Source organism: Dryobates pubescens, chromosome 11, assembly GCF_014839835.1.
Source record: "Dryobates pubescens isolate bDryPub1 chromosome 11, bDryPub1.pri, whole genome shotgun sequence".
Classification (NCBI taxonomy): domain Eukaryota; kingdom Metazoa; phylum Chordata; class Aves; order Piciformes; family Picidae; genus Dryobates; species Dryobates pubescens.
This window is the reverse complement of record NC_071622.1, coordinates 33,264,942-33,291,941: the sequence shown is the minus strand read 5'-3', so window position 1 is coordinate 33,291,941 and position 27,000 is coordinate 33,264,942. Positions and strand designations below refer to the sequence as shown.

At 44.5% G+C, this 27,000-nt stretch overlaps 1 protein-coding gene across 1 annotated transcript in view; it reads right to left on the bottom strand.

Moving 5' to 3' along the window:
* LRP8 (LDL receptor related protein 8) overlaps positions 1 to 27,000 on the bottom strand; it is a 201,365-nt gene that overhangs the window by 38,206 nt on the left and 136,159 nt on the right. Inside the window, exon 4 of the mRNA XM_054165169.1 lies at positions 8,638 to 8,766. Within this exon, the coding sequence (XP_054021144.1) occupies positions 8,638 to 8,766 (129 nt within the window). The remainder of the gene's footprint in view (positions 1 to 8,637; positions 8,767 to 27,000) is intronic.

The following is a 27,000-nucleotide window of genomic DNA, read 5'->3' as shown; positions in this document are numbered from 1 at the left end:
AGAGGAGATTGACAGAGGTGTCAGGGAGCAACCAGCCCCTGGTTATTTTCAGTTATACAGTACTAGGGGGCACAGCTACTACATGATGTAAACCACCTACTACAGAAGGTGCCCACAATGCCACAAAGGAATGGCAATCATTTCTAGGAAAAACATCCTGGGTTTTCTACTCCAATGCAACATGTAAGCACTGAATGACACTCACTGCAGCTAGAAGTGCAAGGGTTGTGTGCTACCTGCTCTCCCTTTCCTAGCAGTGAGATTTCTGTGGCATTAGGATTTGCCCTGTGGCTTCCACAGCACGGAAACAGAAAGCAGCACCTCACGGGCTTCGGGCTGAGATGAAGAATCAATTCTACAGCACCAGCAATTATTCTAAACTTGTTGGGAAAAGGAAGCATCCTGAGTGTGTGAAGAGGTGTATTTCATTGTCAGCCTAACATTCTCAGTTCCATGCTATCAAGTAACTGTACCAATCCAATAGATCTTCCTCTGTATGAAGAAAGAGCATTTAAGCTAATTTCCAAGCGTTGTTTCATCCATGAACATGACTCATACACCAGCTTTTTTTGCTGTTGCAGCAAAGAACACCGTCCTCTCCTGCGTGGGACCGTACTGAGTTGAAGCAAACTGATTTTGAGTCAGCCTGCAGCTCATCTGCTCAGGAAGCACAAACGCTAAGGACTTGTTAATTAGCGTAAGGCGGAGGTACTGGTGGCCCCTGACGGCTGGGACTCCCACCCACCTACCTGCCATGGGAACACCATGGCTGGCACTGACAGCTACAGCACAGCTCCCTTCAGGAAACTGATCAGATTCTTGCTCTTTGGGTGAACAGGCTTAGAATTACAGCTCCATTCTTATGAAGAGAGCACTTCAGGGCTGTGAAATACAATCATGTTTGGCCATAAGAGATGCAATTTCGTGGCTATTTCAACTCCACCAGTTGTAACTGTTTAAAGATTGACTGCCCAGAAGACAAACATAACTACAGGCCAATTTCTGCTCCTCTGCAAGTACGACGTGTGAGACTGGAATGAAGAGTCAGAGGCCATTTCGCTGTACCACAGTACATTAGAGGTTGGAAGAGACCTCAAGAGATCATCAAGTCCAACTGCCCTGCCAAAGCAGGATTACCCAGGACAGTCTGCACAGGAATGCATCCAGGCAGGTTTTGAAAGTCTCCAGAGAAGGAGACTCCACAATTTCTCTGGGCAGCCTGTTCCAGTGCTGCATCACCCTCACTGTAAAGAAGTTTCTCCTCATGTTGAGGTGAAATCTTCCATGTTCAAGCTTGTACCTGTTGTTCCTTGTCTTATTACTGTGCAACACCAAAAAGAGCTTGGTCCCCTCCACTTGACACCCACCCCTCAGATATTTATAGACATTGATCAGATTCCCTCTCAGTCTTCTCAAGACTAAACAGCCCCAGGGCTTTCACTCTCTTTTCATAGGGGAGATGCTGAAGTCCCCTAATCATCCTCATGGCTCTCTGTTGGACTCTCTCCAGCAGGTCTGTCTCTCTTGAACCGGGGAGCCCAAAACTGTACACAATACTCCAGGTGGGGTCTCACCAGGTCAGAGTAGAGGGGGAGAAGAACCTCCCTAGCCCTGCTGGACAGACTTCTTGATGCACCCTAGGATACCTTTTAGTCTCTTGGCCACAAGGGCACATTGCTGTCCCATGCAGAACTTGCCGTTCCCCAGGACTCTGAGGTTTTTCTCTGTGGAGCTGCTTTCCATCAGGGCAGTCCCTAACCTGTACTGGTGCCTCCAGCTAAAGCAGAGACAGAGCAGCAGTGTGTGCACACAGGTAACACAAGGTCCAGCAGGCTTCTGTTTTAGTAACCCACCAACCTTTGTACAAAGTAGCTCTTTCCTGTTCTACAACTGTGCAAAGTTATAATTTCAGGGCTGTTGGGCTGTTGTGTCAGTGTGCTTGCAGGGTGTTTGCATCTACTCTCTTTCCCTAGTGCACCTTCAGAGAAATGTTGCAACAGTACCAAATTCTCAGTTGTCTTGCTTTCCCACTATGTTTTCATCTGTATGCTTTAAAGAATAAATTATTCATGGAACATACTGATACAGACAATTGATCTGTTACTGAGGAATGTACACAGAGCAAAGGTGCTCACCACCACAGCCTGCTGTGGTGAGCAAGGCACCCCCTCAGCACTGGGGAACTCCATTTGCAGAACATTCCCACCTAGCTGTCCTTTTTTACACCTAAGCTCAAAAGACAGCAACAGGGAGAACAAAACCATTTGGCCCTAACCTTCTGCAGGCAGAGCCCTGGCACAGCTCAGGCCATGGTTTGAGGTTTTAATTCTTACCTCTAACCCAGCTTGGTGCACTATTTCATATTTAGCTGCAGCAAGCATCCAACAGATTACAAATGCAACTACCTTCATGTTTGCTGTGAGAGTGCAATTAAAGGCAATGACCTCTCTCATTTTTCTTGCTGCTCTCTTCTGAAGGAACTCAGGACAAATTATGATCATGTGCTGAGGTTTCCCCTCAATAACAATGGGGATTTTTCTGCAATCACTCCTGCTTTTGAAGGGGCTCTAATACTTTAAGCAGCGATAAAGTGGCAGCTGGACACGTTTAATTTCTGAGAGCAGGGCATAATGCACAAGTATTAATCCCTCCAGCTGTCCAGTAATTAAACATTGTGGAAAGCCCAGAGGCTATCATTGCTGGGCTCTACCTTATCTTATTTTTTAAGGACTTTCATTTGGTACATCTACAGTCATTTTCTTCCCATTCTTGGCAATGATTGTAGATTCCTCCACTCAGTGTGCTCAGGTTAGAGCTGCTCTCCACAGCATGACAGGAATTTCAAGCTAGCCCTGTCTCCTTTTCATCACAAGCTCAAATAATCATGAGTAGTGACAGTAGATAAATATTTCCTCTATAAGCATGAATGCAATACTGCTGGCTTTAACCCCATGAAAATTGGTGGCTTTCTCAGGGAGAGTATGTGGCAAAGTCTGATCCTCTGGATTTGCTTTGCCTCTGAGCTGAGTGAGGAACAGCACATCACTGTGCACACAGCCTGCTGATGAAGATAATGAGTGGGATTTCAAACTTTGACAAAAGCATGTATTAATATTAATCAGGTTGCAAGAGTTGGCAAAATCAGTGTTTACATTACCACCAAGGGCAAAGGTCTCAGCAGCATGTGTGGAGATTTGGAATGAACAGAATCAGTACGGTCAGATTCCCCTGGGCAGCGCTGGAAGTGTGACTCGGATGCAAAAATTTGCTGCCTGAAGAAGTTGCTGAGATGACATGAGACTCTTACTGCAACAGGACAATGATGAAAGATGGTAAAACAATCTGTCAACAGGAAGGTCACTCCATGGGAGTGCAGGGGCAGGAGCAGAGTGGAGGGTGCTGGCTTTAAGCCACCTTTGTAATTTCCCCACTTCAGCTGCCTCATCACCAGGTGGATCTGCCCAGGGCTCAGACCAGCTTTAGCCTGCTTTAAATTCTGCCTTCTGCCAATGGTTCTCAGGTGATGTGAGAGCTACTGAGCAGGGCATGTGTCCAAGTTTTGAGCCACGAGCTGCCCAGGGCAAAAGGACAGAAAAGGGCAGGGCATGGCGCAAGGATTTGACTCAAAGTTTTCTGCACTTGGACCTTGCAAAGAAAGAACTCCTCACTCGTCAGCACTGCTGCTTTCTGTGGGGAATCACATGTGCCTGGAGCTTTGCCAACAAAGAGCCAGTGAAAAACACCTGCCCTGAGGGTCTTGTAAATGAGCTATATACCATGGAAAGGAGGCTGTGAGCTACCATGGCAAGGCCATGTGGCTTACAGCTGAGCAAGACTGTGCCTACTGTTGTTTCCCTTAGTTTTTCTTAAAAAAACCACCCAGTTGAATTTTCAATCTTCTATATTGTATCACAGGGCTGAGAAATCTGAGAAAGCTGAGATAATTGGTAGCAATGCAAAGCTGGAGGACTAGGGTCCAAAAGACGACGTTCTTGGTGATTTGGCTGCCATGAGACTCCTGGAGGAATTCCTGGCTTTCACCCTCAGACAACTGTGAGATCAGTGTAAGCATGTCTGTTACGTGCCCAGGTTCCCATGGATGGCTGCCTCTGTGCTGTATTGAAGCAGAGTATCTCATGGCATGGGAAATAGCTTATTGTGCTATCAACATGCCAGTAAACACATCACTGCACTGTGGCTGACTACGGGGAAAGGGGAAAACTGTACCCTTCCAGTTCCTCCTCTGCAACACACAATTTCCATACTGTGTGCAAGCAGCAGTCCACATAAGGACCAGCAACACAATCAGAAGAACAGGGGCCAGAGTCCTGTTGGGAGGAACAAACAAGGTATGCACTGAAGGGGTTCAATGCCCATTTCAGCTGCTGCAGGATGGCAACTCTTCTGCACTGCAGCCATGCTGAAATGCTGTCTGCATTCCTGAGCAGCTGCCAAAACACTGCCTAACATCTCTCTTAGCTAAGATTGAATAAGTCCTGCAGTAGTTAGCAAAGTCCAGACTGACCCCAAGTTCTGTCTCTTACATTTAATGTCTCTTTTTAGTCTCAGTAAAGAAGTCCCTAAGCTTGCCCAATCAATTGCAACAAAGGTTAGGTGCACTGGGAGCAGAAACCCTCAACCAGGAAAATAAGAAAGAAGATGCCAACACCTCCAAGCCAGCAAATTCAAAACTGCTCTTACATTATTAACTGCTGATGTCTATTTTTGGAGGGCTAAACCTGACCCATGACTACAAGACACTCAGTATCAAATTACTTCTGGTCCAAAACCCTAAGAATAAGCTTTTTTCCTTGCTATCACAGAATCATAGAATTGTTAGGGTTGGAAGGGACCTCAAGGATCATCTAGTTCCAACCCCCCTGCCACGGGCAGGGGCACCTCACACTAGATCAGGTTGCCTGGCCTTAAAAGCCTCTCGGGATGAGGCTTCCATCACCTCCTTGGGCAACCTGTTCCAGTGTCTCACTACCCTCATGGTGAAGAATTTCTTCCTAATATCCAATCTGAAACTACCCATTTCTATTTTCGCTCCATTCCCCCCAGTCCTACCAATACCTGACACCTTAAAAGTCCCTCACCAGCTTTCTTGTAGGCCCCCTTAAGAGCTATATACTCTTTTATTTAAAAAAGGCAGATATTTGCATTTTCAGAATTGCTTGTGCACTGGAAGTTAGCAATAGACTTCAAGTCTACCTGCTAGCAGCAAATAGTTTAGGCAAACAGGCACTTAGCTACCTGCATGCAAGGATTAACACCCACAATTAATCCCTGGTGCAATTACAGCCTGTGAAGGCACAAATCTGGATCTGTAATCACTGGTGCTTTATCTACTGCAGGTGAAACAATTCACCATTGCCTTCTCAGGAAGCTCTTCCACAGGGTGGCTATCACACCACTTTCCTTCCTTTTTCGTGGGTGAACAATGAAGTTCCTTACCAACCACTGATAGTGGCTGCCAGGCAGGATGGTGAAGCCTGAAGTGCTGCTGAGAGTTACTGCTTCCCTAATGTTGGTGCCAGCCCAAGCCTGGCAGCCCAGGAACAGGTGTTTTACACATTGCTGTGGAAGTGTACATATGAATGCATTTTATACATCAAATGGTTGTTTCTCACCCCAGACACAGCAAACAGGACCCCTGTTTCAGATGAATACAGCCTGCTCTGCATACTTCTCAGACTAGCTTTGCACAGAGCTGCACTGTAGCCAGGCAGCTCCAAGTCTGCCTGTTGGTGCCTTCTGCCTGGTCCTGAGGCCAGGGATGACCCATCCCATAGAATCATAGAATTGTTAGGGCTGGAACTTGAGTCTTGCACAACAGTACACTTGGAGAACTCAGCTGAGATGGTGAGATGACTGCCCTAGCTGTGCAAGCCACAAAAATGGTGCAATGGCTGCCATGAGTCACAGAATCAGAGAATTGTCAGGGCTGGAAGGGACCTCAAGGATCATCTAGTTCCAACCCCCTGCCATAAGCAGGGACCCCTCACGCTAGATCAGGTTGCTCAGCTTGGCCTTAAAAACCTCCAGGGATGGGGCTTCTACCAACTCCCTGGGCAACCTCTTCCAGTGTCTCACCACCCTCAGACTCAGCAGCAACCCCTTAGTGGAGACTGCCAATGAGCAGCCACTGAGGTGGCAGCCTGCCTGGGGACAACACTCAGTCATAAGGAGCTAGATGAAAGTCACTAGCTCATTTCTTGTGAGCTACCCAATATCCAGCAGAAGATGGTAATTTGTCCTTGGATTCAATTTCCATTTTCAGAACCTGCATGTGCATTATAAACATAGATGATGAGCAAGTTGAGAGATGCTGAGTATTTCTTCTCTGTGTGTTCCAGCTAAATCCATTGAGAGCATCATTATGCTGAAATGATGTGGCAGTCAAAACATATTTACACTCATTTTGGAGGTTACCTAGAGTTTTGAAAAACAGAAGTCCAAAGCAATTTCAAGGAGATTTTTATTACAGATAAGACTCCAGGAAACAACTCCTCCTGGTGTAAGCAGTAGCAGCAGCATTAAATTAGTGGAGGCAGTCACCAGTGTAAAAATTGTTCTAATTTCACTAACTCACACTGGGAAAAGAATAATATTTTCAATATCTTCTGAGCTTGTTTCTAGTGCAAGTCTACCATTCAAAGGGAAAAAAGGCACATACTACAGAGACAGCACTAACAGGTTCATGCAGAAAACAAAGAAAAGACTAGAAAACTGCCAGAACATCATTAGCTTAAAGGTACCAGGACCAGGATCTCAACACATCACCAACTTACCACATCACAACAGTTCAGTGCTGAGGAATTCTCCATGTACACACACGCAACTCCACAGGAGACAGCAGGCAAGTGTAAGGCAACCTATGACTCCTCCTTGTGAGCCAGTCCAGCTGGAACTGTGCATCACAGGCTCAGCACAAGCACAATAACCTGTCACTGGTATCTCTGAATCATGTGCAATATGGAATGGGGATGCTCTGAAAACTGTTTCTTATCAGTGGTGAATTGGTGAGTTGCACTGAGCCTTCATGCTGAGCTTCCTACATACCTCACACTGGGTTCCATAAGCAAGAGTGACGCCAGCAGGGTGAGGGAAATGGTTATTCTCTTCTAGCTGGTACTTGTTGGGCGGTATCTGAAATGCTATGGTCAGTTTTGTGCCACCCTGACAGTACAGGAAAGGCATTTGCAACCTGGAGAAGGTGCACTAGAAGTCCAGCAAGACATGAAGCACATGATATACATGGAGGAGCTGAAGGAAATGGGTTTGGTTAATCGGAAGGAGGGTAGAGGGAGATCTCATTGCAATTTTACGGTATCTAAAGGGGAGATACAGTGGAGCTGGAGGCCAGCAATTCTGAGAAGTGCACAGCAAAAGGAGAAGCAGTGGGCACAAGTTGTGACAGGTGAAAAAGGTAAAAAAGGACAAATACAAGTATTTTTACAATGAGTGGACAGTAAACTCTTTGGGAAGATTTTGTTTCATTAAGCTGACTAAAGTTTAGCCACAGTGTTTTACGCTGAACCACAAAGTGTTCTTACTAAACATATCTCCTGGCACCACTTCAGTGGAAAGATACAATGTGTGTTATGAACTGGCTAAGCATTGGAGTCCAAAGTCAAATGAAGAAACATCAATCACTCAACCCTTTCACCAGTAATCTGGAAGTAAAAATAATATTGCAGGCATCACATGCAACACCAGAAACACTGATGGATGGGTGAGTAGCTACACAGGGCATGAGACAGCTTCTTCATAGCTAAAGAATTTAATAACAACGGGGTTCTGCAAGACCAGAATGAGGTGATTTTCCTTCTGCACGGAGCAGTTAGGCGGATACTCCCTAAGCTCTGGGGTCTGTATTAAAAACAAGTTACAAAATCATCTGGGATGCTGAAGAGAGCCACAAAAATGAGTCAAGCATTCATTCAAAAGCAAGTATTTGACAACAAGAAGCATAAAGAACAAAATATGTTTAGTCTATCAACAAAACAGTTTGAGAAATGGCTTGGTTGCACAGTGTAGGAGTTGTCACAGAGGGAAGACACTGTTAAAGAGCTTTCATTCAGCAGACAAAGGCCTAATAAAAGGCAATGGCCATTTAGGGACTGAATTTAAAAGAGTTTCAGGCAACAGTACATCATTCTCTCTCTACCCAGTGAAACCAACAAGCTAGCAATGACTAAATGTCCAGGTCTATCTATTACATCCCAGCAGTAGCTGGCTTTAGTGTACTGGGCTGCACTCTGCAGGAGGAAGGACGTGCTGGTAAGCTGCTGAGCTGCCACAGAGGAAGGTTTGAATGTTGTTATCCAAGTCCTTACCACATCATCTGGGTGTTAATCCTGATAATCATGTTCTGAACTGACTATGTTCTGCCACAGCAGCAAGAGAGTAATTAATTCTCCATACAGCTCACTTTACAGTCTCCAGCCAGCTCCACATGGAGAATCCTTCTTTCCTCTCTTTTTCTAACCTTTATTACCTAGCACTGGACGTGCAGACTGCATGGATTTGGTGGCAGGAGAAGTCACCCTTTACATGCAATTTGTAACTCCAAGACTTTCACAGCCCTAAAGGTAGATGTTGCATTTGCACCAATGCAGGACTCTGACTTACCTGGAGTGCAACCAGCTTCATCAACACCACTTTCACAATCCTTCTGCCCATCACATCTCCAGGATGATGGGATACACTTGTTGCTTAAGTCCCCACAGCTGATTTTTTCAGCTGGACATACTTGCTTGGCTGGAAGAATAAAACAAACACCAAATCAAGTCAGACATAATTGTAGACACTGCTAACATTGCTCACACTTTTCAAGTTGCTTTTATTTTGTAACAAACTCCCAAGCTGAGCTGACACTGATTTTGAGATATGGCTGCTTACATGTCCTGTATGTGTTCCCCAAAAAGAGATTACAACACCTTTACATGAATAAAAGCAACAATAAAGGAGAATAAAAAAAAGCCACTGCTTATTTCAACAAAATCCCAGAAACTGAAAACACTAAACACTGCACACAGCAGCAGCACTGCACAACTACTCTGAAAATACTGCCTAGATTTAAGGCAGGAAAAAGAGATTGCCTAATTTTAGTATTAAGAGTCACTTAGTATCTTTGGTGTTGCAAGGCAGTTTCTGAATGTAATGATCTAGGCAGCTTATGGTCAGTAAAGCTGGGGAAAACGTGGCAAGCACAAGCATGAACTTACACATTGAACTGCACTGTAACTGCCCAGTTGAAAGGCAGTGGTGATCCAGTAACAGAGAAAGACCCACAGAAGCAAAGCCCAGTATGTGCAAGCACACATCTATGAAAAAAAATCTGCCCAAGTCAGCTGTGAAGCTTCTTGTAACTATTTTTCATTGCCAAGTTCTTCTTGTGTTTTTTTTGGTGTGTGTTTCCCCCCCTGCTTCTTTTTCCTTCATACTAGCATAAAGAGCAACAGATCTACTTTTATTGTGACAAGACTGCTTGAATGCATAACACCCCACTGTTTAAACAATTGGTTAGCATCCTGCCATCAGCATCCAGTTTGGAAGGAGTTGCTTATCAGACAGACCAATTTATTTCTTTTAAAAAGGACATGTTTAAAATAGTTATTCCATTGGTATTAGCAAAGACAGCATTTCGTTTGTCTGCAAGTCTACTGAAAAGTAAGGAAACTAAATTCTGAACTAAATTAAAGCTTTCAAATGACCCTTCCTTGGTAAAGGAATTCATGCAAAGTCAAGCAGCTTGCCATGTGCTGAGTTTGAAAGGTGATGGAAACTATACTTCTTCCTTCCCATCTGCATGAGGAGGCTGTAGAGGGGCATCTTAGAGCCCCAAAGCATCAATCAAGCAGGATTTATCTGTCTTAGCACCTTGAAGTGCTAGAAGAAGCAGTTTCTGAAAGCTGTGGGCAACCAATACATTATAAAAAAAAAAAAAGAAAATCAGGTCCTGCCACAGACAGACAGTTAATAACAAATGTAATTGAGTTTTATAACCCTGAGGCAAGACAGCATTTTGAGTTGCAATTTGCTCACTGCATGCCTAAATGACGTTTCTGATGTTGCATGATCCACACAGTATGCAGGAGAAAGGGATCCTTGCTTAGCCTTTCCATTTTACCAGCAGGCTAGCAATAAAAATCACCTGACATCAGAAAGGCTCCACAACATAACCCCACCAGGATCAACACAACTGACAGCTCACATCAGTGCCCTACCACAGAACAAGACTCATGTCCCTCATACAATGGCTTGGGTTGGAAGGGACCTTAAAGATCAGGTTTGCTTCTAGGCTGCCCCACGTTCTAAACCAAGTTTGTACCACAAGCAAACACGCGCTTAGACTGCATGAGAAAAAGAACTTTCCTTGCTACATTTCCTACTCCACCCTCTCACACTTGGAAAGTTTGTCTCCTGACTGTACCTGTGCAGTGAATGTGAGGTTTGTATTGGACTGGCATACTGGGAAAAACTGGGAGCCCCAAAAATGTCACAGAGACATTTGCTAAGCAGGTTACTAGTCCATACCCCCCAAGAAATTGTTCTAGTTCTTGTTGCTCAGGCTCCGGTGATGGAAAGGAAATCTCCATCAAGAACTAAATGGGACAGGTTGGGTCAGTTGAGAACACTTTCCACACAGCTGATCTTGAAGAAGGTGTAATTCAATTATAAAATGGTGTCATAGCTCAGTGGGATCATTAACCAGCAAAAGGGTTACCTGTTGGTCACAGTAAGTACAGGCACTGTTGCAGAATCACAGAAACATCCAGGTTGGAAAAGAGCCTCAGGATCACCAAGTCCAACCCAGAACTCTACTCTACAAGGTTCACCCCTAAACCAGATTCCCAAGCACCACATCCAAACCACCTTTAAACACATCCAGACTTGGTGACTCTACCACTTCTCTGGGCAGCACATTCCAATGCCTGACCACTCTTTCCATGAAAAAAATTCTTCCTGATGTCCAGTCTAAACCTACCTAGTTGCAGCTTGAGGCAATTCCCTCTTGTTCTATCATTAATTACCTGTGAGAAGAGACCAGAACTAGCCTTTCCACAACATCCTCTCAGGCAGTTGTATAGGGCAATGAGGTCTCCCCTCAGCCTCCTCTTTTTCAAACTAACCATCCCCAGCTCCTTCAGTTGCTCTTCATCAGATTTATTCTCCAGGCCCTTCCTCAGCTTCCTTGCCCTCCTCTGCACTGGCTCCAGCACCTCCACATCTCTCTCGCACTGAAGAGCCCAAAACTGAACCACAATACTTGAGGTGTGGCCTCATCAGAGCTGAGTACAAGGGGACAATCACCTCCCTGCTCCTGCTGGACACAGCATTTCTAATCCCAGCCAGGATGCCATTGGCTTTCTTGGCCACCTGGGCACACTGCTGCTTGGCTGCTCTGGGCAGATGCCTATGAGCTTAGGGATGCTGAAGGGTTTGGAAAGGTATGGACAAAAGGCTCCTATGTATAGAAAGCAATGTGTGTTAATCATCCCACTAGCAGAGTAAATAGACACTTAAAAAATGTAAATCAAAGCCTGAACTCAGGGATGCAGCAACAGGAGCTGCTGTTTGTCACAGTTAATCAAATCTCTGTGTTCCAGTGGTTTCTGCAGCCAAGGAACCATCATTTGGAAGCCAACAGCCCATAAGCACTGGCAGATAACAGAGAGGAGATCTTGCAGGAAACTCAGAGTACCATTTTGATGACAACATTTCTGCATTATTTCAGTGGGCTGTTTTCCTCCTCACCCAAAGATGCTGCAGCAGTGCAAGTGGCCTCAGTGGTGTCGTTCACACTACAAATCAGGCTTCTAGCCACTGCAATTACAGACTCAACCTTTCTGTTGCTGCACAAACCCAGGCCTTTGGGGTTTACGTGACCAAAATGTTTACTTTCTCCTTTCCCCTTCACCCATAAAAGGAAAGGGTTAGGGATGTAGGTGACAGTGAGTGCTCTCACCCTGGGTAAGCTCTGGACCAAGATCTGCCTTTTCAGAAAAGCACCATTAAACAACTCGGTTGAAATGTCAGACACATCAAGACCAATTTATCACAATGAACTGCAAATGCCAAGGATGGACAACAATGGTTTATTTATAAGGAGACAAGAGCAAAGAAGACAAGAAGGTTCCATTTACTCACTACAGCCAATGGCACATTCTTCTTTCTCTTTACAGGAGGGTACAAAGTCTTTCAGAGCACCACAGAGCCTAACTGGCGCCCCACTGTTTGCTTCCTCTTGTGCTACTGCTGTGCTTTTCAGGCTCCGGACATCATGCGTATTCAGGAAAGCCCAAGAAAGCAGAATTGATTTACTTTCAGAAGACCATGTGTCAGGTTCTCACCAAACAGGTACTCTAGAAGCATACACAAAATGCAATTAAGCAGCTTCTGCTGGTGGGAAACCCACAGGACTTTTCATCAGCAGACTGGAAAGAATGCCCTTGCAGAAATACATCATCTCACAGGTCTGAAGAGTTTATCTCTGCTGAAGGACCTTCCCATCCTCTTCAGACTGACCCTTGTGTTTTTTCCCAGGTTCTCAAGGAAGAAAAATCTCAACCCCAAACTTTGCAACAGGAAAAAAAAACTACACTGAAATGGCTCCATGGATTTCTCAGATGTCGATGAACTGTTCCTGCAAAAAATGTCACTACTACCTTCATTAAGAAGCTTAAAATTCCTGCCTCTCTCTTTCCTCTAGCAATGGTTTAGATGTCAGCTTATTCTTTCTGAAGGCATGGTTTTTAACTAGGAACTTCTCCCCTCAGATATTGCCCTTGAACCTTTGTTATAGGTTGAGGACTAAGTGTCCTACCACGGAGACAAAAAGTCCTCAAGGGACTAGGCAGTCCAGAAGGAGGCACAGGACATTGTAATTTTTGTTATTCCATCCCATAATCCTACAATCCTTATATAAACACACCTCACAGCCTGTTCTTTCTCCCTCCTCTCTGCTCCCGGCGTGTGGCTCCTGTTATCTCGGTGGTTTGTGGGGGGAGTGCAGCCTTTGGCGGATTCTGATTTGTGTATCTATTTCCATGGTGCCTTTTATAGCTTTTGTACTTTTGGTTACTTTTGTAAAGACTATTTTCCATTTAAGCTCCAATTCTGTGCAAGTGCTTTTATTTGCTCCTCAGAGATGCACCACCAACAAAATAAAGGTTCACACCTGCCCACGACCAGGAGCATTTCCTCCATGTGTCCAGGCAAAACAAGCACGGTTGTTATAAAGAAGCAACTACTCAGAAGTTCCAAATCACTGGAAATTTGTAATTTAGAACAGCAGCTCAGTCCCAAGTTTGCATCTACAGTCACTTCTGTGTACCTATAAGAACAGATGTCCCAGTCTACAGATTATCAGTGAAATAATCAGGAATTCAAACCCTAATTAGTCCTAATTACTGCAATAAAGAAGTGAGGTGGCTGTTATAAGAAGAGCATGTTTCAAACAAACACTACAAACAACTTCAGCAAACAAAATGACTCTCAGGAATAGTACCAAGAGTTTTAATGGGAGACACAAACTGTGTCTGAGCACAAACTGGATGAGTTCATGATCCTCCTTGGCCACAAACTTTAGGAGAGTTGTGATAGTTCCAGTAGGAGTCAGGAAGCTTTGAAATAATTTTCAACCTATCCTCATGGTCATACTTCATAGAGTTTCAGAATTCACAAACTGAGACCTGTTTAACAACAGCCAGGATAGAGGCTGTTGAGCCTCATTAAGGTCCTTTTCTAAAATACTACTTAGCTCCTGTGAAATAGCAGTGTTTCAGTGGTGGCTATGCACTACACATTGACATTCCCCCACTGCTAAGCCCAGTTAGGCACAGACATCAGTTTTTAAGAGACCACAGCATAGGCTTTTAAGATACAGATGATACAAGAAGGGTTTTCTGTTCCTAAACAAAGCACATTTCATCACTGCCACTGCACATAGCAGAATTCAAGAGAATATTGTAGAGGCTCGTTCCCTAAAGTAGCTTTTATGTCCAGGCAGCTCGTTTCAGAAGTTCCCTTCCCAGGGGACACTGAACAGCTCCGCACAGAGGATCAGCCAATTCCTGGACAAGGTCAGTCCTTGGACTGTCTCAGCCTCCACCTGCTCATCTAGGCCAGCTTCTGATGATTAGCAGTACTCAGAGATATTTAACTAACATCTAAGAGAAATCTAAGCATTAAGATGCACGAATCCTTTCACAAACTTGAATAAGGTGGAACCTAATCCTGGGATTCCAATCCTTCCTATCACTTGACATAGATTCTAGGTAGCACAACAACTACAACCATCACCAACTTGTGACATGGCGGTGCTGGAGGGTGTTGATCTTCTTGTGGAGCTGAGCACAGAGGGTAAAATTCCATATGACAGAACAGAAAAAGGTGTACAACAGCAACAAGGTTGGTGTAGTCCAGCTCCACCTGAGCGGAACACTGTGCCGCTGCATGCGGCCACGTGAGCTACCAGGAAGCACGTGGCAGCTCCAAGCACTGCAGATTTTGACATCTTTCCTGAATCCACAGCCATATGGTCACTACAAATGTTTGCTCAGATTAATCCAGAGAAGAAATTAATACAGCCCAGTACTGACAGGCTAGCGCCTAGCTTAATCACTACGAAGCACAGCTCACATTGTTTAGAGGAACGAAAATGGGGATTTTGACAAACTCAAGTCTGAGGCCATCTGCCAACTCTTCTCTCTGCTTCAATCAACTTTGGCCCTTTGCGTGTCTTCAAGGCGTGAAACAAATCTGATTCACCCTGGATGCAAAATGGAGAAGTGTTCAAGCATTCACACAGGAGTCCTGGCCCAACAAATTCACTGCCGACTTCAACTGACTTAGGACAAGAGGCAAAGGATATCAGCTACAGCACAGGAAGTGCCACCTCAATGCAAGGATGAACTGCTTCACTGTGAGGGTCTGACAGTACTGGAACAGGTTTCCCAGAGATGTTGTGGAGTCTCCTTCTCTGGAGACTTTCCAGACCCATCTGGATGCGTTCCTGTGTGACCTGTGCTAGATTCTATGGTCCTGCTCTCTCTGGCAGGGGCGTTGGACTTGATGATCTATGGAGGTCCCATCCAACCCCTAACATCCTGTGATGCTGTGAACTGCAGCAAGCCACAAGATCATGTTAGAATTTGCCTAAATGTATCCAGCAACTGCTCCATCCCAGCCAGTATTCTGAAGACCACCACTTAAATCTGGACACCAAAGGATATCCTTGCCAATTCTGTTTATTTCCTCTAAGACAGACCAGAACTTTCCTTCAAGAGGAGTTATCTACACATTTCTGATCTCAGGGATCATCTGGTAATGCCCTTAGCTTGGCACAGAGGTAAGGAGACAAAGTCTTAGGAATAAACACAGGCAAAAACCAAGCCAGCTGAAGAAGAACCTGTTCTTGATGTACTTCAAGTAGCACCGTGTAGTACTGCTCTCAAACAGTTTAATAAACTGCCGGCTGACTTAGAAACACATCAGGCTGTTAGCAAAACCCAGGACTCAACACATTGTTTGGAGCAAAGCTATTGAACATTCCCTTTTGTGAGAGGCATTTTTCACTTTCAGTCAAAAAAGAGATTTAAAAAACTCCAACAATGACAAGGCTTTAAGGAGGTCAGTTAAAATACTCCCCCTTTTTTTTTGTATCCTGAACATCATCTTTAAACCCTATTGTTTTTAGAGCTGGCTTGAATGTGAGTGATGAACAGCATTGTCCTGTCAGCCCTCCCAACCCACCGCTGCCTACATGGATAATTACCCTGTCACTCTGTGTACACATTGCCCATTGTAATGCAGTTCAGTCTGCCCTCCTTTTTGCATTAACAGTAAAGCCTAAGGTCAGGAAGGGGAAAAAAACCCTCACAACTCCTCCTCCCCCACAAGAAAATAAAAGGGGAAAAAAAAAAAAGGAATTTGTCTTTCCTATATCAAACTGAACTCCAGTCTCTGGTATGGTAGAGAGCAGAACTCTACCTCAACATGGATTCTCTACCCTCTCTGATACCCAGAGATGCCTACTGTGAAGACCTACATCTGGCTGCAGACAGCTTTTAAAGTCTGTCAGGATGCAGTTACCTCCCTGATGAGTGATGCATGAGGCTTTGGAGGCAGTTCTGATTCAGGCAGGCCCTAGGAGAATAAACCACTCCAAGGTAACAGCTGACCCAGCACAGCCTGGTAGCAATGTAGCTGGGAATCAGCAAAGTTCAAACACAGCCCTGCCATGGGAAGAAAGAAGCGTGTCAAGGAAAACTGAGCGCCAGGGTGTTAAGGCGGCACAAGCCAGGCATGAATGGGAGTCAGCTAATTAACCCTGAGCAATGCAGCTTTGGAAAGGGAAACTTGGTCACTTCCCCAGACCAGTGATTCCAAAGCCTTGTGGGCAAACAGATTCGTGAACAACTTCCCAAGTTTCTCACGCAGCCACAGAGCTGACAAATTGCTGCATTCAGCTGCTGAATACAGCTCTGGGACCTACCCTAGCCTTGCTGAGTAGAGGTTCACAGCTGGGGAACGACTGCCTTAGCCTTCCTCCACCCAAGTCTGACTGATTACAAGTCTTCTGTCATCTGTTCAGGTATCAGCCTGGCCATGTCAGCTGTGTGCTTAAGTAGCACAACCTAATTCCCATTACCTAGGATCCCATGGGCACAGCAGGTCATGGTCTCAAGCCTGGACTTTGGAAGCTTAACTGGAAAGAGTTCTTCCTTACAAACACAGCTAGGAACTGTGTTCTGAGCTGTAGAAACACAGTGAAGCTTTTCCCCAGGCTTTTGGTATATATACATCGAAGCCCTACCAACAGCAACCTCCTTCACTGAAGATTCAGTGATAAAATACTCCAGATTGCAGGACACAATAAATCAATCACATCTCCTCCTGTGATTTGTAACTCAGCAGTTTGAAAGCATCTTGGACCAATTTCTGCACAGATACTTTTATAGACAGGAGCCACATTTACTCTTTATTGAGTCAAACGTTGACTGCTTTTGCTTTCTAGACTCAAATCTGTAGCATTGTGACACTGAAATGTGAAAGATTGGTTTCTAAAAGGAATTTATTCTTCTCACCAGCAGTAATCTTGCTTAGTACACTACCCCCAGCCATCAGCAACCTTGGTCACTTGTCAAATTCCTACACAAGCAGCTGAGCGCAGCATCGGGGTCGTTTTAGCTATTTCTCTTCCCATATATTATTTTCTAGGATTCCCCATAATATGCATAGCAGCAGAGTCCATTCCTATTACAGCAAATCCAGAAGCAAATTGCCAGAAGAAGGCTTATTTCATACACATTCTGACTTCTTTCAGCTCCCAACCACTCAATTTTTTCCAAAGCAAGTTAGACCTCAATTCACAATGAGGTTTTGAAGAACAGTTTAAAAACCACTTCATCATCAGACTATCTCACACGATTAACAAAAGCCAGTTACTGCCTGAGCCTGAAGACACACAAAACCCTCAGGTTTTGTAAGTACTGAAAGGAATCACAAAAATCACTTAGGTCAGAGAAATGCCCCTGCAAAGGCAGCTCTGTTTCATGGGGGCAGTATCCAGACTAGAGCTGTGTACTGACAACATCCTGAATGATACTGGGATGAATTCACTGGCCAGTACCTGGGTAAAAGGGGTGCTGTGGGAACAAAAGAGATAGCAAAACCTCACAGGAATGGGCTGTACACTGCTCCCATTCAGCAACCACATAAGCCAAGAAATAAGCAGGGCCAACTTCTACCTCCAGTTCTGCCCAGCAAAACTTTCCTCCCCCAAGGCAACAAGCCTGTACACTGAGATGTAAACCAACTGTCTTGGGTTTAAGGAGCAAGGCAGAGCTTTTTAACCCTTCTCAAAGCAGTTAAAGAAAACAGGACTGGATAGAGTTGGAAAGTTGAAATGGAAATGCTGTTCATAAGTAACTACATACTACAGTGCAAAGCATATCAAATACACAAATCCCACAGCCCACCTTGGCCACAGTTCTCCAAAAACATCCTTAGGCCAAAGCTTCATACAACCTCCCTACAAAGCAGGCCAAAACCCCAAATGCCACCCCCTGACCTGCCCCCTCCTCCCTCAAACCCAAGTGACACACCTAAAATTTAGCTTGCCAGCTCCAGACCCCAGCCAGGCCACTCCAGGCCCTGCTCCCATGCGCTGCAAAGATAAGGGAACCCAACAAGAAGGGACAGAGTGAGGGAGAGGAAGGGGAAGAAACTCTGCAACCAGTTTATTGCAGAATTATAGGATGTGATAACAAGTTACAATTTCCTGGGTCCATCTATTCCCTCTGGAGTGCCTTAGGGAACTCTATGGTTCTTAATGGCATCCAGCCTCAAACCATAACCCCAATATATATTAACTAGCAGATATGTAAACTGTATTATATACATTCCCTGTGGCAGTTCCTGTCTCTCACTATCACTTCAGCAGTAGCTAGGAAATTGACAGATATTCCATTGCTACCCTGAAGAGAAGTGCAGTTTGGGATCTGATGAACTCCTAATGAATATCTTCTTAATTGCATAACCTTCCTCCAGCACAGTAGCTTTCCTGTTCATCAAGGCCATGTATTAAACAGCTTCTCTGCTTTACAGCATCCTTGTAATTAATAATATATTCTTCACGCTTCTAAATATAACCTATAATGAGATGCTTTAAAGAATAATCCAAGCTGCACCTTTCACTGAGCACTTTTGATCAGAAGCAGCAGCCAGAGTTTGTGCAGACAACAGAGCTTCTCTGACTGTGAGTGGCAGCTTCCCAACGGGCCCAGTCCTGGAAGGCAGCAAAGCTGCTTCAAGCAGGTCACAGCAACAAACACCTTCCTCTATCTAAAACATAGTGTCGCTTTTTCTCTAGGGATGTTCTGTGCAGATCAGAAAAGTATACAGAGATATAACAGATATACACAAGACAGGATATAGAGATATATATTAGATAACGTCTGCTCAGTGAAGAATAATTAACTCCATGAAAACTCTGCCATCAATCCTGTCAGGCAGTAAGGTAACAGGCTGTGCAAAATCTCAGCAATTATATTTCCCATCTCTGTGACATGCCCTCTCTCAGAGGTTTTCCTGGTTTCTGTTTGTTGAGGACAGGCAGACCTCCAAGGATCACAGAAGATTAAAACGTGTTCTTCACACCTAGGAGTGTCTTTGGAGATCTACGAATGATGATCCATGGTTATGAAGGAGGAAGTGATGTGGCTCTCCTCTGCTCATGAACAAACTATTTTTCTTAACCAAACAAGGCTATTTTTGCCTTTCCCAGTGATCTGGATGCCCAACTGATTCCCACATTGAGTAACCTCCCCACAGCAGAGTTTACGCTGGCTTTCAGCAGCTGGGCCAAATGTTTTCACCTGTAAACCATGCAGCTTTACCAGCACTTGCCAGCACCAGCTGAGAGAAGTTCCCACGTTTAAATGTTACAGAACCATTAAAATTAGCCCAAAGTTGTAATTTCTAGCTCAACACTCCATTAAAGGGCAGCATATCTTTCAGACAGGGATTTACTTTGATTTAAAGTTTTCAATTGGTAAAGATTTCTTCCCAAGTCAGTCCACTTGTTTATTTAGTACTGCGCTTAAGAGCTGTATCTTATCTCTAGTCCTCGTCCTTATCTCCAGTTCTCTTATCTAGTTTTGGCTTCTGTTCACTGGATCTAACTATGCTGTTTCTTGCTAAGCTAAAGAAACAACCATGTGATGAAACCTCTTGTCTAAGGAGACAGGTGTCTAAAGGCCACTCTCACCCCTGCAATCAATCCAAGGCACCTTTGTTAGAATGCAGAATCCCAGCTCTACTACCACACTTGAGCCTTGTAGGATTTTCCAAAACCCTCTGTCTAATGACCTTTCCACTTCACAGCAGCTACCTGTGCCTTTTAGCACCTCTCAGTCACCTACTGTTTATTATGGCCTCTCACTATTTTGTAAACTACATTTGTCCAAGTCAAATCACACACCACAAAATACACAGGGTAGCTTATTAACACACACACACAGAGCGTCTTGTTAACAAGGTCAGGATCCAATTAAGGAAAGTGGGACAACTCTTGTTTTCCCTAATATTGACACAGATGTTTAAAATTCTCTTTAAATCTGATGTCTAATATTCCATTATCAGCCTTTCTACAGTTTTATCTACAAGCAGTAACAGCACGATCAGCACATGCAGCTCTTGGGGCTGAATTAGTTATGGCTGTAGCAGTTAGGGACCTGAGGCTTGGACTGCAGACCTACTACATCAGGCCCTGTATAGTGCTGCTCTCTTTACTCTTTTAAACCACCAGGAAAACAACAGCTTTAACTTCCTAGAATGACTACCAATGTCCCACAATAAAAATTAAAACCTTCTTTTCTAAAAAGAGAGATCAATCAAAACAGATGTCAGAAACCCCAGTGGTTGTGCCTTTCAATGAGAGTTTGCCAGTACTGCTGCTTTGATAGCTGTTCAGTAGCAGGCATGTTGGTAAATCACAGAATCACAGAAACATTCAGGTTGGAAAAGACCCTCAGGATCACCAAGTCCAACCCAGAACCCTACTCTACAAGGTTTACCCTTAAACCATATCCTCAAGCACCACATCCAAACCGCCTTCAAACACATGCAGGGTTGGTGACCACCTCCCTGGGCAGCACATTGCAATGCCTGACCACTATTACCATGAAAAAATTTTTCCTCATGTCCAGTCTAAAGCTACCCAGTTGCAGCCTGAGGCCATTCCCTCTTGTTAAATGTGCAAGTCTGTTGTCTTCCTCCTCTTTCTGAACAAAATCTAGAAATATACTCTTAATGTTCTCATTTTCTGCCACTGCAGCTTACTGATTCACTCCCACTGACCACTGTCACACTAGGAGGATTTCTTTTCATACAGCTACAGAATTCTCCCCTCAAATTCTAAATGCCATGGTGAAACCAACAAAAAGACAAGAGGTCTCAAGGAGAGTTCCTTATACAGCCAACAGAAACACAGAATACTATGACAGAAAAGAGGATGCTGTGTAAGCTCAACTTGTACTGGAAGACAAAGAGTCCATGGTGGAGAAAACCAGGGAAAACCTTTAACTGGAATTCTTACCCTCTTCTGCATGTAAATGCCACTCAAGGTCAGAGTGCAAATGATTCAGAGTCATAGAATGGTTTGGGTTGGAAGGGACATTAGACAGCATCCAGTTCCAACCCTCCTGCCATGGGCAGGGATACCTTCCACTAGCCCAGGTTGATCAAGGCCTCAACCAACCTGGCTTTGAACATCTGCAGGGAGGGGGCATCCACAACCTCCTTGGGCAACCTGTTCCAGTGTCTCCCCACCCTCAGTGGAAAGAATTTCCTCCTAATCTCCAGTATAAATCTGCCCTCCTCAAAATGAGGAGATGCATCAACCCTGCAAGCAAAACCACACTGCACATCATTTGACTTGATGATCTTAGAGGTCTCCTCCAGGCTTAAAGATTCTATGACTTTCTACTCAGTAAAAAAAACATAAAAACCACATCCACAACCCTATGGAACAGGAAAAACCCTTGAGCTTAGAGCTAAAGTGTGAAAGCACCTAGGACAAGAGGAAATGGCCTCAAGTTGCACCAGGGGAAGTTCAGGTTGGACATTAGGAATGGGGAGAGGTGGGTAGGAGGGAAAAGAAAACAAAACCAATGAACCAAAAGACAAAAGCCCTGCTTCAGTCTTCACTAGTTCTGCTGCTCATGAAGCTCTTTGCTAACCAGGTGATGGAGTTATCTTTATTTGCTAGAATCTGACTGATGTAGCAAGGAGTGAAGAAGCTCACAGCAATACAGTCTGAATGCCTTGGCTCGTCAGGGGTGGTACATGGCTTGTTCAACATTTTCAGCAGGAAGACTTTCTTCCAGCCCTAGCATAACTTAAAGAGGTAGAATAGCTCTGAGACAAAGCTCTGTCACCTGTCCAGTATGCTTGCATGTAGTCTAAATCAAGTCACATTTCTCATGAAATGTGAAGTGGAAAGCACACCTCATTTCCTGTGCAGGTCACCCACCCCTCCCTACAACTACTCAAGATGCTAGGGAGTCTCACATCCAAACTTTAAAGACCTTGCTGTAATACTCACAACCAGAGCTGTCTTTGTGCAGGATTTTCCACCTGCCACCTACAGGAGAGAAGCCCTGCAGAGCTCAGGGGAAAGGCTCTAGCAGACTGTGAGAGCTTTGCTTGAAGACTCAAGGCACATACCCAGCCCTGCTTCACACCAAAGGCAAGAGGAGCACAAAGCCACCATCCCTGCCTGCTAACCTCAGGGGCATGGTATGACTGGGAGCACACACACACACTTTGCACTAATCACCCTGTGCCTTGCAGAAAGGTCAGCTGTACCACTGTGAGTCAGCTCCTCTGCAGTGTGGGCATCTGTGCCATCTTCCCTGAAGAAAACAGATGCCAGTCTGCTAATCTGCTTTTAGAAGTAGGCAAAACGATATAGAGATTTTGATCCATGTCACAGTTACAGCCTGCTCCTGGAGCAACACACACTTCTGGTGACCCCAGGCTGCAGTTAATAACAAAGGCTGAGCTGAACCAGGATAACTTCCAAAATGTAAAGGAAATAATCTCTCTCATTCTCCCCAAAAAGCAGCTGAAGGTTTGAAAACTGTCTGAATACCTAAAGAATGCTTCATTCTGCTGGATTAACACAAACAAACAAACAAACAACCCCACCACAACAAAACAACAACCCTCAAACCAAATCAAGCAGGAGCAGCCATTTGAAATCAAAATCAAATATTCACTTCTTATTTGAAAGAACCTTATTTGAGTGTGCCTGGACAAGTGTGAGTACATCAGCCCCTGCAATGTAGGTGACACTGAGGCCACACAAAAGACCAAAGCTAGCCTATAAGCTACTCCCACACCCAGATTCCAGCACTGCTTTGTAACAGGGTATGCAGAAAAATCAAATCCAGATGCTGTGAGCATATTCCAGAAGATGACACGACATGCTCTTGTTGACTTTCACTCAATAGAACAACCTGACTTGCTCCATCCTGTCTCTCTGGTGTCTAGGTCCAGTTCATAACATGGCTTTAGCTGACAATGGCCACACACTACGATGTGCAGGAACTCCTGGAGCAGCAAATGGTTTTTAAAAGACAGATTTGTGCATCCATGTATTGGCAAGTGTGATCCATGGCTGCCATAACTGTGCACTGAACCATCACCCTCAAGGACTGCATGCTGCTGCTGTTATCTCTTCCAGCCTCTTGATTCCTTCCATCCAGTCAGTGCTGGATATCTCAGGTTTGTGGAAGTGGTTAAGTAATCACAGCACACAGCAAGTAAGGCAGCACATATGTAGGGTTTGAACTACCAACAATTTGCCTTTGGCTCACTAAGAGAGAAAAGTGTGTCTCGAAAGCCAGAAACATCAGCTCCAGTTCTGATGTACGATAAGCAGACAGGGATGTATTCACTTTGCCTGGGACATATGTTACACAACAGCTTCCAGTGGCAGCTGCTTTACACTCCTCAGGGAAAAAAAAAACCACAACCAACCAACAAAAAAACCCCACAACCACTTCTTCCTAGCCAGGATCCTAAGAGAAGAATGAGAAAACATCCAAGTGAAGGAGAAGAATACACATGTCCTTAGGCCATGAAAAGGTGAGAGCTAATCCCCCTGCTTTGTGAAGCTCCTGATTTTGCATGAACATTGAACACATTTTTCTCAAGAATCCAAATCCCAGACTTTCTCTTTTATTTTTTTCTTGGTGTGATTTTAGAGCTCTCTCCTCCATTTACTATGTATAACAGGGACTACTTTGTTTAGTTTTAATTGGCCTTTTCTAAACCTCATCCTACAGCTTCAAGCTATTTCCCTTTGAAATGCTTTCACAGTGGTCGTCTCCCTGGTATTTAGAAATCACCATGACTAACTCCTCATGGCTTCTTAAACATATGCAAAAAGGAGAGAACTTTGATTTATGTTACTAAATGCAGTCACATCACAGACTGTCTCCTGAAGCCAACCTTTAAAAACAATAATAAATATTTTATGCCCTATGATGAAAATACCAATGGGCTCCCACCTCAGAGAAGAGTCTCAAACTGCAGGAGAAGGGTGTGCACAATGCAATGGCCACTATCAGAGAAACAGAATCTGGCACTTTAGCACTCCAACTGCTCAGAATCCAGCCCAGCAGCAATCTGAGGCCATCAACAGTTCAGGGGGGGTTACTTGTCCTGTTTGTCACTGCAAGTACAAGACAACATCATACTGCTGTTCTGTCACCAGACTGACAGGGCTGACTTCTAGACAACCTAACAGTCAATGAATCACAGAATGGCTCAGGTTGGAAGGGACCTCAAAGATCAGCTAATCCAACAGCCCCTGCCATGGGCAGGGACACCTCCCAACTAGACTTGGCTGCTCAAAGCCTCATCCAGCCTGGCCTTGAACATCCCCAGGGAGGAAGCATCCACAACCTTCCCGGGCAGTCTGTTCCAGAGTCCCATCACCCTTGTACAGAAGAACTTCCTCCTAAGATCATCTTTGTGGCCCTCCTCTGGGCTCACTCCAACAGCTCTGTGTCATTCATATGCTGGGGACACCAGAGCTGGAGGCAGTATTGGAGATGGGGTCTCAGCAGAGCAGAGTCAAGGGGGCAGAATCCCCTCTCTTGCCCTGCTGGCCACACTCCTCTTGCTGCAGCCCAGCACACAGCTGCCTTCTGGGCTGCATGAGGGCACTGCTGGCTCATGGGGAGCTTCTCACCAACCAACACCTCCAACTCTCCTTCTTCAGAGTTACTCTCAACCCGCTCAGCACCCAGCCCGGATTTGTAGCAGTCCAAGAGCAGCTGGAAGTTATAATAGCGACCTTCAATTCTGAGGACAATGAAGTCCAACTCTGGCATGCATCATGATGCAAAACCTGAGTGCACATATGGAAGGGATGATCTGTGCCTGAAGGCTACACAGATTCAAACCCCCATTCTATTTTTTTAAAATAAACTTTCACATGGATAGTTTTGAAGAAGGTGCTTAAGCTGAGTTTTTGTCAGAGCCTGTGCACTTCACTGCTCTCACTAAACTACTGATGCATGTACATGGTATTAAAGCATGGATATGGCCAGATGCCCCCCTTCCCACTAGCACTAAGTAGCAAAGGCTGCAAATGCTTCCTAAAAGCCATTCATTTAGGGCATTCAGCTTAGAAGAAACAGCCTGCACTGAGGCATCCAAACAAGCTGCATTCAAAAACTGGTCATTTCTTTTGAAAAAGTCTCAGTCAAGACCCTTTGGATATTTCCTTGTGCACTTCTGAACCTCCAGGCTCTAATCCCTTTCTAAGCAGCACAGGAAATGTTAACTTAAGAAAAGTATATTGCTAAAGAATTATGGAAAAATATAAAGCAATCAGTAAAGGGCTGTGAAAAAGCAGCATTCCACTTAAAATGTGCTCAGCTTTGACTCAGTTAATAAAAACCTGGAAAGAAATTAAGACCAAGAAGGGTACCACTGTCAAAAGCTTTTAACCTCTTGGTAAGATCTAAGCACGATTCATAGCCCTATTATTAACTGCTGCCTATTCAAAGAGGAATATAATCAGCAGATGTACCCCAACCAGCTAGCACCACTCTGAACAGCTTTGACAAATCTGCACCACTGTTTTTGAAGGTCATGACACTTTAAACCACTTCACACATACATGGTCCCACTATGAGACAGCAGCAGAGTCAAAAAAACCTCCAGACCTGCATCTCAATGACTTTCATAAGCAGTATCATGCAAGTCCCCTGAGAAACATGTACCAGTATCTTAATTTGCTACCAGCACCTCAGTGTGGAAAGCAGAAGCAGCTGTGCTCCACCACTGGCACCAGATTCCTGTTTCATCCACTCCAGCTTTTTGTCCACCTACCTTAACTGCTGCTCACCCTGCCCTCTGCAGAGAGCATTCTCTTGTGCCTCTTGCTCATGCTCTCTTCTGCAAATCCCCTCTCACAGGCTACCCGTGCCAGTCTCCAACAGTCTTGTTAACAGAGTCCTACATCTATGTATCTGCTAAATATCTATGTACATAGCCATGCTTGGCCTCAGGATGAAGGACCCCTCTGACCTCATTAGTATAATCTTTGTTCCACTCCTCCTCCTATCACTCTCAGTCTTCTTGCTTCCTTTGAATCCGTTCTGCTAGAAAATCCACACTGCACGCCCTCATGCAAGTATCCTCAAGCAGGGCTGCAAGCTCTGTGCAGAAGGCAGCTGCAGAGGCCTGGGCAGAACCTGACTGCATCAGCAATGCTCTGCTGCAAATGCAGTTACCAGGGGAATGGTGAAGGCCGTCACAGGACCAGCATTTGGTCTGCTCTTCTGAAGCACCTCACATGCTTGCTGCTGTAGTTTGTAAAGCGCTTGGTGGTTATCAAAGCACAGTTTAGAAGGGGCTTGGAGTGGAGTAGTTAAGTACAATCAGGATTTTAAAAATGTGATTTTAAGGTGGAAAAATGCTTCTTCAAGTCCTTAGAAGTAATTTAGTTTGCTGTCTGGCTTGAATATAATGGATCAGGAACTGTTTCTCCCAGTTTCACATCAGATAAGCATTAAGGTTATTATGGAAGCAGAATGGAACTTTAATTACAAGCAAACCCATAGATTGTTCTATTGTGATCTTCCACAGTGCTGCTGTTTCCTACAAATGAACATACTGTGCAAGCTGGGCAGAAACCATTGATTAAAATAATCAAAAGCCCTACTAGAAACTTAAGCATGTTTTTCTTTTGTAAAAGCCCAAAACATTGTATCCGACTGGTTGAGAGGTTTGAATTACTTCTTCCAAAGCCCATTTTAATTTTTCCTCAGAGATTTAATTAAGCTATTATTACATAGTGGGTTTGTTGTTTGGCTGTTTGTGTTTTTTCTTTTTACATAAACTATATAAAAGCTCTAATAAAACTAAAAGAGTAGAGTTCTTTACCCATAGCTTTTTATCTTC